The sequence below is a fragment of the Salvelinus fontinalis genome, chromosome 14 (genome assembly GCF_029448725.1).
Source record: "Salvelinus fontinalis isolate EN_2023a chromosome 14, ASM2944872v1, whole genome shotgun sequence".
Classification (NCBI taxonomy): Eukaryota; Metazoa; Chordata; class Actinopteri; order Salmoniformes; family Salmonidae; genus Salvelinus; species Salvelinus fontinalis.
The window spans coordinates 3374847-3387069 of record NC_074678.1 but is presented as its reverse complement, the minus strand read 5'-3'; the positions used below and the strand labels follow the sequence as shown (position 1 = coordinate 3387069).

Sequence of the window (12223 nt, the reverse complement as noted above, 5' to 3'; positions counted from 1 at the left end):
TCCGGATATTGTAGCCCAGGAGTGGGCTTCAGTGGTAGCACAGGAGCCCTAGCCGGGCTAGCTTCAGGCTAATTGGTGCTTGCTCCGGGATGGAAACGCTAGCCAGGAGTGGTCACCCGGGATTGTGGTTAGCTAGTTGCGAAGATCCAGATGAAAATGTTCAGAGTTTGCGGTAGGAATCCGGGGATATGGAGAGAAATAGGTCCGTTATGCTCTGGTTTTAGTCACGTTGTTCGAACTAGCGAGAGCCTTCCGAGCTAAAGGTTAGCTGATGACCGCTAGCAATGGTTTGCTAACTGGTAGCTGGTAGGCAGTTAGCTGGCTATCTTCAGTAGATGGATTCCAGATCAGAAGTAAATAGAAATACTTTAGAAAAAAGCAGATCCACGCCACATTGGGTGAGGCGGGTTGCAGGAGAGTATTTAGAAGTTGAGGTTTAAGAAAATATTTTTAAAAGATATGCGAAGAAAAAGATGTAAAAAGATATATACAAGGGACACGACAGGACAAAGACGTCTACACTGCTACGCCATCTTGGATTATGAGTAGAGAGTCAATGTGGAGGCTATATACAGGGGGTATCGGTACAGAGTCAATGTGGAGGCTATATACAGGGGGGTACTGGTACAGAGTCAATGTGGAGGCTATATACAGGGGGGTACTGGTACAGAGTCAATGTGGAGGCTATATACAGGGGGGTACCGGTACAGAGTCAATGTGGAGACTATATACAGGGGGGTACTGGTACAGAGTCAATGTGGAGGCTATATACAGGGGGGTACTGGTACAGAGTCAATGTGGAGGCTATATACAGGGGGGTACTGGTACAGAGTCAATGTGGAGGCTATATACAGGGGGTATCGGTACAGAGTCAATGTGGAGGCTATATACAGGGGGGTACTGGTACAGAGTCAATGTGGAGGCTATATACAGGGGGGTACTGGTACAGAGTCAATGTGGAGGCTATATACAGGGGGTATAGGTACAGAGTCAATGTGGAGGCTATATACAGGGGGGTACTGGTACAGAGTCAATGTGGAGGCTATATACAGGGGGGTACCGGTACAGAGTCAATGTGGAGGCTATATACAGGGGGTACCGGTACAGAGTCAATGTGGAGGCTATATACAGGGGGGTACCGGTACAGAGTCAATGTGGAGGCTATATACAGGGGGTACCGGTACAGAGTCAATGTGGAGTCTATATACAGGGGGGTACCGGTACAGAGTCAATGTGGAGGCTATATACAGGGGGGTACCGGTACAGAGTCAATGTGGAGGCTATATACAGGGGGTATCGGTACAGAGTCAATGTGGAGGCTATATACAGGGGGGTACCGGTACAGAGTCAATGTGGAGGCTATATACAGGGGGGTACCGGTACAGAGTCAATGTGGAGGCTATATTCAGGGGGTACCGGTACAGAGTCAATGTGGAGGCTATATTCAGGGGGTACCGGTACAGAGTCCCCCCACCGAACCCACTCTGATACAGTATCCCCTTATCCCTCAGTCTCCCCCCCACCGAGCCCCCTCTGATACAGTATCCCCTTATCCCTCAGTCTCCCCCCCACCGAGCCCCCTCTGATACAGTATCCCCTTATCCCTCAGTCTCCCCCCACCTAACCCCCTCTGATACAGTATCCCCTTATCCCTCAGTCTCCCCCCCACCGAGCCCCCTCTGATACAGTATCCCCTTATCCCTCAGTCTCCCCCCACCGAACCCCCTCTGATACAGTATCCCCTTATCCCTCAGTCTCCCCCCACCAAACCCCCTCTGATACAGTATCCCCTTATCCCTCAGTCTCCCCCCACCTAACCCCCTCTGATACAGTATCCCCTTATCCCTCAGTCTCCCCCCACCGAGCCCCCTCTGATACAGTATCCCCTTATCCCTCAGTCTCCCCCCACCGAACCCCCTCTGATACAGTATCCCCTTATCCCTCAGTCTCCCCCCACCGAGCCCCCTCTGATACAGTATCCCCTTATCCCTCAGTCTCCCCCCACCAAACCCCCTCTGATACAGTATCCCCCTTATCCCTCAGTCTCCCCCCACCGAACCCCCTCTGATACAGTATCCCCTTATCCCTCAGTCTCCCCCCACCAAACCCCCTCTGATACAGTATCCCCTTATTCCTCAGTCTCCCCCCACCGAACTCCCTCTGATACAGTATCCCCTTATCCCTCAGTCTCCCCCCACCGAACACCCTCTGATACAGTATCCCCCTTATCCCTCAGTCTCCCCCCACCGAACTCCCTCTGATCCCGGCAGGTCTATACAGTCAGAACAGAGACAGAGAGGAAGGACAGCAATAGTCCCTTGGGAAGAGCCATTCCCAGAGAAATTCCCATGAATGACAGGGGGGCATGTTGCTAGAGCAACAGAGGTTAAATCAGATAAACAAAACAGAGCACACACACACACACACACACACACACACACACACACACACACACACACACACACACACACACACACACACACACACACACACACACACACACACACACACACACACACACACACACACACACACACACACACACACACACACACACGGAGAGTGTTGTTTTGGTAGGATTACAGTGACATTTTGAACCAGCTGTGTATCCGTTTGAGTTCATGGAGAGGAGGTCTATCATTCTGTCTCAGATGCTGTGCAAACATACAAACACAGCCTTGAAGTTGCTATAGACTACGACAGCAGCAACCCCACAGCCTCATCCTGTTCACCAATGTCCTTCAGCAGGGTTCACTGCCCTCATTGACCCTGTCAATCAAGTCTTCTATTCAGAGTGAGTTCAAGACCCACACTATGAGGTTGGAATAATGCTGTCAAATTGTGAGAATTATGATAATGCCCTTTAAGTGTAAAAGCTGTTGGAAATTTCAACCTGTTTTGGTGGGATGGAGTTTTTGCCTTCTATGGTGACATCACCATGCGCTAAATTAGTTAATAGACCAATAAGAAAGAGAGTTCCAAACCTCTCTGCCAATAACAGCTAGTTTTCAGTTTTCTCTCATCACTCAGAACACTCCCAGTCGTACAAAATTCTAAAAACAGTTGCATTGGACCTTTAAAGAAGGTCCTTCAGGCCTTAACAGCAGGCTCCATCAGAGGCCACAAATCATTCACTCAAGGCTAAAAGTCCCACACAGAGCCTTCAGTCGACAGAGAGAGAAAAATCTGAGAGGAAGAGAGAAAATGAGGGGTGGGGAGAGAGAAAGATAGAGAGAGGAAGAGAGAGAGATTATTTTTTTTCTTTGCCTCCTCTTCCTCCTCCTACTCCTCCTCCTCCTACCACTGCTGCTTCTTCTCCTCTAGCTCCGCCCCTCTTACTCCTCCCCCTCTAGCTCCTCCTCCACCTCCCCTTCCTCCTCCTCCACCTCCTCTTCATTCTCCTCCCCCCTCTTCCTCCTCCACCTCCTCTTCCTCCTCCTCCCCTCCTCTTCCTCCTCCTCCACCTCCTCTTCCTCTTCCTCCCCTCTTCCTCCTCTTCCACCTCCTCTTCCTCCTCCTCCACCTCCTCTTCTTCCTCCTCCTCCACCTCCTCCACCTCCTCTTCCTCCTCCTCCACCTCCTCTTCCTCCTCCTCCACCTCCTCTTCCTCCTCCTCCCCTCCTCTTCCTCCTCTCCTCCTCCTCCTCCGCCACCTCCTCTTCCTCCTCCTCCACCTCCTCTTCCTCCTCCTCCCCTCCTCCTCCTCCTCCTCCTCTTCCACCTCCCCTTCCTCCTCCTCCCCTCCTCTTCCTCCTCCTCCTCCTCCGCCACCTCCTCTTCCTCCTCCTCCACCTCCTCTTCCTCCTCCTCCCCTCCTCCTCCTCCTCCTCCACCTCCTCTTCCTCCTCCTCCCCTCCTCTTCCTCATCCTCTTCCTCCTCTTCCTCCTCCTTTTTCCTAACCTCTCTTATAATGACATCTAAACACTAAAGTGCTGCTGTGTTTTTCACCTCCGTCTCCTCTTCCCTTCACTCCTCTTCCCTTCACTCCTCTTCCCTTCACTCCTCTTCCCTTCACTCCTCTTCCCTTCACTCCTCTTCCCTTCACTCCTCTTCCCTTCACTCCTCTGCCCTTCACTCCTCTTCCCTTCACTCCTCTTACCTTCACTCCTCTTCCCTTCACTCCTCTGCCCTTCACTCCTCTTCCCTTCACTCCTCTTCCCTTCACTCCTCTTCCCTTCACTCCTCTTCCCTTCACTCCTCTGCCCTTCACTCCTCTGCCCTTCACTCCTCTTCCCTTCACTCCTCTTCCCTTCACTCCTCTTCCCTTCACTCCTCTGCCCTTCACTCCTCTGCCCTTCACTCCTCTTCCCTTCACTCCTCTTCCCTTCACTCCTCTTCCCTTCACTCCTCTTCCCTTCACTTCTCTTCCCTTCACTCCTCTGCCCTTCACTCCTCTTCCCTTCACTCCTCTGCCCTTCACTCCTCTGCCCTTCACTCCTCTTCCCTTCACTCCTCTTCCCTTCACTCCTCTGCCCTTCACTCCTCTTCCCTTCACTCCTCTTCCCTTCACTCCTCTTCCCTTCACTCCTCTTCCCTTCACTCCTCTTCCCTTCACTCATCTGCCCTTCACTCCTCTTCCCTTCACTCCTCTGCCCTTCACTCCTCTGCCCTTCACTCCTCTTCCCTTCACTCCTCTTCCCTTCACTCCTCTTCCCTTCACTCCTCTTCCCTTCACTCCTCTTCCCTTCACTCCTCTTCCCTTCACTCCTCTGTCCTTCACTTCTCTTCCCTTCACTCCTCTTCCCTTCACTCCTCTTCCCTTCACTTCTCTTCCCTTCACTCCTCTTCCCTCCACTCCTCTTCCCTTCCCTTCACTCCTCTTCCCTTCCCTTCACTCCTCTTCCCTTCACTCCTCTTCCCTTCCCTTCACTCCTCTTCCCTTCCCTTCACTCCTCTTCCCTTCACTCCTCTTCCCTTCCCTTCACTCCTCTTCCCTTCACTCCTCTTCCCTTCCCTTCACTCCTCTTCCCTTCCCTTCACTCCCCTTCCCTTCACTCCTCTTCCCTTCACTCCTCTTCCCTTCACTCCTCTTCCCTTCACTCCTCTGCCCTTCACTCCACTTCCCTTCACTCCTCTTCCCTTCACTCCTCTGCCCTTCACTCCTCTTCCCTTCACTCCTCTTCCCTTCACTCCTCTTCCCTTCACTCCTCTTCCCTTCACTCCTCTGCCCTTCACTCCTCTTCCCTTCACCCCTCTTCCCTTCACTCCTCTTCCCTTCACTTCTCTTCCCTTCACTCCTCTTCCCTTCACTCCTCTGCCCTTCACTCCTCTTCCCTTCACTCCTCTTCCCTTCACTCCTCTTCCCTTCACTCCTCTTCCCTTCACTTCTCTTCCCTTCACTCCTCTGCCCTTCACTCCTCTTCCCTTCACTCCTCTTCCCTTCACTCCTCTTCCCTTCACTCCTCTTCCCTTCACTTCTCTTCCCTTCACTCCTCTTCCCTTCACTTCTCTTCCCTTCACTCCTCTTCCCTTCACTCCTCTTCCCTTCACTCCTCTTCCCTTCACTCCTCTTCCCTTCACTCCTCTTCCCTTCACTCCTCTGCCCTTCACTCCTCTGCCCTTCACTCCTCTTCCCTTCACTCCTCTTCCCTTCACTTCTCTTCCCTTCACTCCTCTGCCCTTCACTCCTCTTCCCTTCACTCCTCTTACCTTCACTCCTCTTCCCTTCACTCCTCTGCCCTTCACTCCTCTTCCCTTCACTCCTCTTCCCTTCACTCCTCTTCCCTTCACTCCTCTTCCCTTCACTCCTCTGCCCTTCACTCCTCTGCCCTTCACTCCTCTTCCCTTCACTCCTCTTCCCTTCACTCCTCTTCCCTTCACTCCTCTTCCCTTCACTCCTCTGCCCTTCACTTCTCTTCCCTTCACTCCTCTTCCCTTCACTCCTCTTCCCTTCACTTCTCTTCCCTTCACTCCTCTGCCCTTCACTCCTCTTCCCTTCACTCCTCTGCCCTTCACTCCTCTGCCCTTCACTCCTCTTCCCTTCACTCCTCTTCCCTTCACTCCTCTGCCCTTCACTCCTCTTCCCTTCACTCCTCTTCCCTTCACTCCTCTTCCCTTCACTCCTCTTCCCTTCACTCCTCTTCCCTTCACTCATCTGCCCTTCACTCCTCTTCCCTTCACTCCTCTGCCCTTCACTCCTCTGCCCTTCACTCCTCTTCCCTTCACTCCTCTTCCCTTCACTCCTCTTCCCTTCACTCCTCTGCCCTTCACTTCTCTTCCCTTCACTCCTCTTCCCTTCACTCCTCTTCCCTTCACTTCTCTTCCCTTCACTCCTCTTCCCTCCACTCCTCTTCCCTTCCCTTCACTCCTCTTCCCTTCCCTTCACTCCTCTTCCCTTCACTCCTCTTCCCTTCCCTTCACTCCTCTTCCCTTCCCTTCACTCCTCTTCCCTTCACTCCTCTTCCCTTCCCTTCACTCCTCTTCCCTTCACTCCTCTTCCCTTCCCTTCACTCCTCTTCCCTTCCCTTCACTCCCCTTCCCTTCACTCCTCTTCCCTTCACTCCTCTTCCCTTCACTCCTCTTCCCTTCACTCCTCTGCCCTTCACTCCACTTCCCTTCACTCCTCTTCCCTTCACTCCTCTGCCCTTCACTACTCTTCCCTTCACTCCTCTTCCCTTCACTCCTCTTCCCTTCACTCCTCTTCCCTTCACTCCTCTTCCCTTCACTCCTCTGCCCTTCACTCCTCTTCCCTTCACCCCTCTTCCCTTCACTCCTCTTCCCTTCACTTCTCTTCCCTTCACTCCTCTTCCCTTCACTCCTCTGCCCTTCACTCCTCTTCCCTTCACTCCTCTTCCCTTCACTCCTCTTCCCTTCACTCCTCTTCCCTTCACTTCTCTTCCCTTCACTCCTCTGCCCTTCACTCCTCTTCCCTTCACTCCTCTTCCCTTCACTCCTCTTCCCTTCACTCCTCTTCCCTTCACTTCTCTTCCCTTCACTCCTCTTCCCTTCACTTCTCTTCCCTTCACTCCTCTTCCCTTCACTCCTCTTCCCTTCACTCCTCTTCCCTTCACTCCTCTTCCCTTCACTCCTCTTCCCTTCACTCCTCTTCCCTTCACTCCTCTGCCCTTCACTCCTCTGCCCTTCACTCCTCTTCCCTTCACTCCTCTTCCCTTCACTTCTCTTCCCTTCACTCCTCTGCCCTTCACTCCTCTTCCCTTCACTCCTCTTACCTTCACTCCTCTTCCCTTCACTCCTCTGCCCTTCACTCCTCTTCCCTTCACTCCTCTTCCCTTCACTCCTCTTCCCTTCACTCCTCTGCCCTTCACTCCTCTGCCCTTCACTCCTCTTCCCTTCACTCCTCTTCCCTTCACTCCTCTTCCCTTCACTCCTCTGCCCTTCACTCCTCTTCCCTTCACTCCTCTTCCCTTCACTCCTCTTCCCTTCACTCCTCTGCCCTTCACTTCTCTTCCCTTCACTCCTCTTCCCTTCACTCCTCTTCCCTTCACTTCTCTTCCCTTCACTCCTCTTCCCTCCACTCCTCTTCCCTTCCCTTCACTCCTCTTCCCTTCCCTTCACTCCTCTTCCCTTCACTCCTCTTCCCTTCCCTTCACTCCTCTTCCCTTCCCTTCACTCCTCTTCCCTTCACTCCTCTTCCCTTCCCTTCACTCCTCTTCCCTTCACTCCTCTTCCCTTCCCTTCACTCCTCTTCCCTTCCCTTCACTCCCCTTCCCTTCACTCCTCTTCCCTTCACTCCTCTTCCCTTCACTCCTCTGCCCTTCACTCCACTTCCCTTCACTCCTCTTCCCTTCACTCCTCTGCCCTTCACTCCTCTTCCCTTCACTCCTCTTCCCTTCACTCCTCTTCCCTTCACTCCTCTGCCCTTCACTCCTCTTCCCTTCACCCCTCTTCCCTTCACTCCTCTTCCCTTCACTTCTCTTCCCTTCACTCCTCTTCCCTTCACTCCTCTGCCCTTCACTCCTCTTCCCTTCACTCCTCTTCCCTTCACTCCTCTTCCCTTCACTCCTCTTCCCTTCACTTCTCTTCCCTTCACTCCTCTGCCCTTCACTCCTCTTCCCTTCACTCCTCTTCCCTTCACTCCTCTTCCCTTCACTCCTCTTCCCTTCACTTCTCTTCCCTTCACTCCTCTTCCCTTCACTCCTCTTCCCTTCACTCCTCTGCCCTTCACTCCTCTTCCCTTCACTCCTCTTCCCTTCACTCCTCTGCCCTTCACTCCTCTGCCCTTCACTCCTCTTCCCTTCACTCCTCTTCCCTTCACTTCTCTTCCCTTCACTCCTCTGCCCTTCACTCCTCTTCCCTTCACTCCTCTTCCCTTCACTCCTCTTCCCTTCACTCCTCTTCCCTTCACTCATCTGCCCTTCACTCCTCTGCCCTTCACTCCTCTTCCCTTCACTCCTCTTCCCTTCACTTCTCTTCCCTTCACTCCTCTGCCCTTCACTCCTCTTCCCTTCACTCCTCTGCCCTTCACTCCTCTTCCCTTCACTCCTCTTCCCTTCACTTCTCTTCCCTTCACTCCTCTGCCCTTCACTCCTCTTCCCTTCACTCCTCTTCCCTTCACTCCTCTTCCCTTCACTCCTCTTCCCTTCACTCCTCTGCCCTTCACTCCTCTTCCCTTCACTCCTCTTCCCTTCACTCGTTACAGCCTCTTAATTATGGGTTTGTTCTTTCTTCTTGGTTGCTTCTGTTGGCCTCATCATGTGGCTGCTGGGTTAAGTAGCTTATTAAATCCTGTGAGGTGGTGTGAACCTTTAGCATTCCTGCTGAGATCAGTGCCCCCTTTGCACCCCTAGATCCTGACCCCACTGACACAATGGCTATTCTTCTTTCTGTTCCTCTTTGTGCTAATTAAGACTTTACCAAGGCGGTGTGTGTGTGTGTGTGTGTGTGTGTGTGTGTGTGTGTGTGTGTGTGTGTGTGTGTGTGTGTGTGTGTGTGTGTGTGTGTGTGTGTGTGTGTGTGTGTGTGTGTGTGTGTGTGTGTGTGTGTGTGTGTGTGTGTGTGTAAAAGGCTGAGGTAAGGGAATGTTATAAGTAGTGGGAGAGGATGATCCTGCGTTGGGGTAAATATTGCTCACTCAGAGGGAGGGAGTGTTTTGGACTCGTTAGTAAGGCTTATCACACGCTCAGGGCTTTCTGCTTTAATTGGTGTTTTTCATCTTTGAGGAAGAATGGGGATGGATCATCCTGTCACTGCTGGGCCCAAGGCCATCTTTACATCACCGAGCCTCCCAAGTCAACTCTGCACTTTAAGAAGTAATCTAAAGCTTGACTTACAGCCCTGTTATTGTGTCAGTGTTTCTCTCGCCATGACGTCTGTATCAGACCATCCCTAGAGGAGTTGCCAACAATCTCATCCAGGATATAGTTTGTTCAACCGAGCTTTTCCGCTGAAAACCGGATGTGGGAACTCCGCTCAGGAGTTTTATTCTACGCCTGCTACGTATCAGTGACACTCATTCTCCTCTCAAGTGGAAGAGTTCAACACTGTGGCGTAGGCTGCAATGTTGCCTACGGTCTGCCCTCACCGAGGCCTGAACCCACTTCCATTCAGAGACGTAACACTGGTCTGGGTCTGGGTCTGGTCTGGGTCTGGGTCTGGTCTGGGTCTGGGTCTGGTCTGGGTCTGGTCTGGGTCTGGGTCTGGGTCTGGGTCTGGGTCTGGTCTGGGTCTGGTCTGGGTCTGGTCTGGGTCTGGTCTGGGTCTGGGTCTGGTCTGGGTCTGGGTCTGGGTCTGGTCTGGGTCTGGGTCTGGTCTGGGTCTGGGTCTGGGTCTGGTCTGGGTCTGGGTCTGGGTCTGGGTCTGGGTCTGGGTCTGGGTCTGGTCTGGGTCTGGTCTGGGTCTGGGTCTGGGTCTGGTCTGGGTCTGGGTCTGGTCTGGGTCTGGTCTGGGTCTGGTCTGGGTCTGGGTCTGGTCTGGGTCTGGGTCTGGTCTGGGTCTGGGTCTGGTCTGGGTCTGGTCTGGGTCTGGGTCTGGTCTGGTCTGGTCTGGTCTGGGTCTGTTCTGGGTCTGGTCTGGGTCTGGGTCTGGTCTGTGTCTGAGTCTGGTCTGGTCTGGTCTGGGTCTGGTCTGGGTCTGGTCTGGGTCTGGGTCTGGTCTGGGTCTGGTCTGGGTCTGGGTCTGGTCTGGTTCTGGTCTGGTTCTGGTCTGGGTCTTTGCACCGCAGCCATGAATCAAAGGAAGAGGCGTTACAGAAAGGCCCTTGTGGTGTGTGGTTGTCTCCAGAAACACATATTTCATGCGTTGTTTAATTTGTAAAATTGAATTGCTGAAGTAAAGCTGTGAAAGAGTGTGATTTATTTCAGTGATTTCTCTGTTTATTTGTCTTTTCTGTCTTGCAGAGTGATGACGTCTTGGGCTGGTGTGAGAGCCACCGGAGGTGTTCACAGGTAAGAAAAATGTATGCCAGTGTGTGTGTGTGTGTGTGATCTGCAACAAACACACACACACACACACACACACACACACACACACACACACACACACACACACACACACACACACACACACACACACACACACACACACACACACACACACACACACACACACACACACACACACACACACACACACACTCATGCAGCTATTCAGTTCTCATCATAGCGTGTTCAGGAGGACAGTGTTCCCTCAGGTCAAGGTTTGGGTCAGGGACCTCTCTTCCCCTCCTCTCTTCTCCTCCCTCTCTCCTCTCCCTCTCTCCCCTCCCTAGTTCCCTCCCTCCCTCTCTCCCCTCCATACTCCCCTCCCTCTCTCCCTCTCACCCCTCCCTAGTCCCCTCCCTTTCTCTCCTCCCTCTCTATCCTCCCTAGTCCCCTCCCTCTCTCCCCTCCCTCTCTCCCCTCCCTAGTCCCCTCCCTCCCTCTCTCCCCTCCCTCTCTCCCCTCCCTAGTCCCCTCCCTCTCTCCCCTCCCTCTCTCCCCTCCCTCCCTCCCTCTCCCCCCTCCCTAGTCCCCTCCCTCCCTCTCTCCCCTCCCTCTCTCCCCTCCCTAGTCCCCTCCCTCCCTCTCTCCCCTCCCTCTCTCCCCTCCCTAGTCCCCTCCCTCTCTCCCCTCCCTCTCTCCCCTCCCTCTCTCCCCTCCCTCTCTTCTCCTCCCTCTCTCCCCTCCCTCCCTCCCTCTCCCCCCTCCCTAGTCCCCTCCCTCCCTCTCTCCCCTCCATACTCCCCTCCTCCCTGCTACATATTATCCTGATTAAAGTCAGCACATTGGATCACTCCCCAGTGAACCAATAAACTTCAGTCCTTCCCCAGTGAACCAATAACCTTGAGTCCTTCCCCAGTGAACCAATAACCTTGAGTCCTTCCCCAGTGAACCAATAACCTTGAGTCCTTCCCCAGTGAACCAATAACCTTCAGTCCTTCCCCAGTGAACCAATAACCTTGAGTCCTTCCCCAGTGAACCAATAACCTTGAGTCCTTCCCCAGTGAACCAATAACCTTGAGTCCTTCCCCAGTGAACCAATAACATTGAGTTCTCCCCCAGTGAACCAATAACCTTGAGTACTTCCCCAGTGAACCAATAACCTTGAGTCATTCCCCAGTGAACCAATAACCTTGAGTCCTTCCCCAGTGAACCAATAACCTTGAGTCCTTCCCCAGTGAACCAATAACCTTGAGTTCTTCCCCAGTGAACCAATAACCTTGAGTCCTTCCCCAGTGAACCAATAACCTTGAGTTCTTCCCCAGTGAACCAATAACCTTGAGTCCTTCCCCAGTGAACCAATAACCTTGAGTCATTCCCCAGTGAACCAATAACCTTGAGTCCTTCCCCAGTGAACCAATAACCTTGAGTCCTTCCCCAGTGAACCAATAACCTTGAGTCATTCCCCAGTGAACCAATAACCTTGAGTCCTTCCCCAGTGAACCAATAACCTTGAGTCCTTCCCCAGTGAACCAATAACCTTGAGTCCGTCCCCAGTGAACCAATAACCTTGAGTCCTTCCCCAGTGAACTAATAACCTTGAGTCCTTCCCCAGTGAACCAATAACCTTGAGTCCTTCCCCAGTGAACCAATAACCTTGAGTCCTTCCCCAGTGAACCAATAACCTTGAGTCCTTCCCCAGTGAACCAATAACCTTCAGTCCTTCCCCAGTGAACCAATAACCTTGAGTCCTTCCCCAGTGAACCAATAACCTTGAGGTCTTCCCCAGTGAACCAATAACCTTGAGTCCTTCCCCAGTGAACCAATAACCTTGAGTCCTTCCCCAGTGAACCAATAACCTTGAGTCCTTCCCCAGTGAACCAATAACCTTGAGTCATTCCCCAGT

The 12223-nt window shown here is 52.9% G+C and overlaps 1 protein-coding gene across 2 annotated transcripts in view; it reads left to right on the top strand.

The window, feature by feature from the left end:
• anos1b (anosmin 1b) overlaps positions 1-12223 on the top strand; it is a 220003-nt gene that overhangs the window by 35266 nt on the left and 172514 nt on the right. For both annotated transcript variants that reach the window (XM_055943785.1, XM_055943784.1), the window contains exon 2: positions 10297-10344. In XM_055943785.1, coding sequence (XP_055799760.1) covers positions 10297-10344 — 48 coding nt within the window. The remainder of the gene's footprint in view (positions 1-10296; positions 10345-12223) is intronic.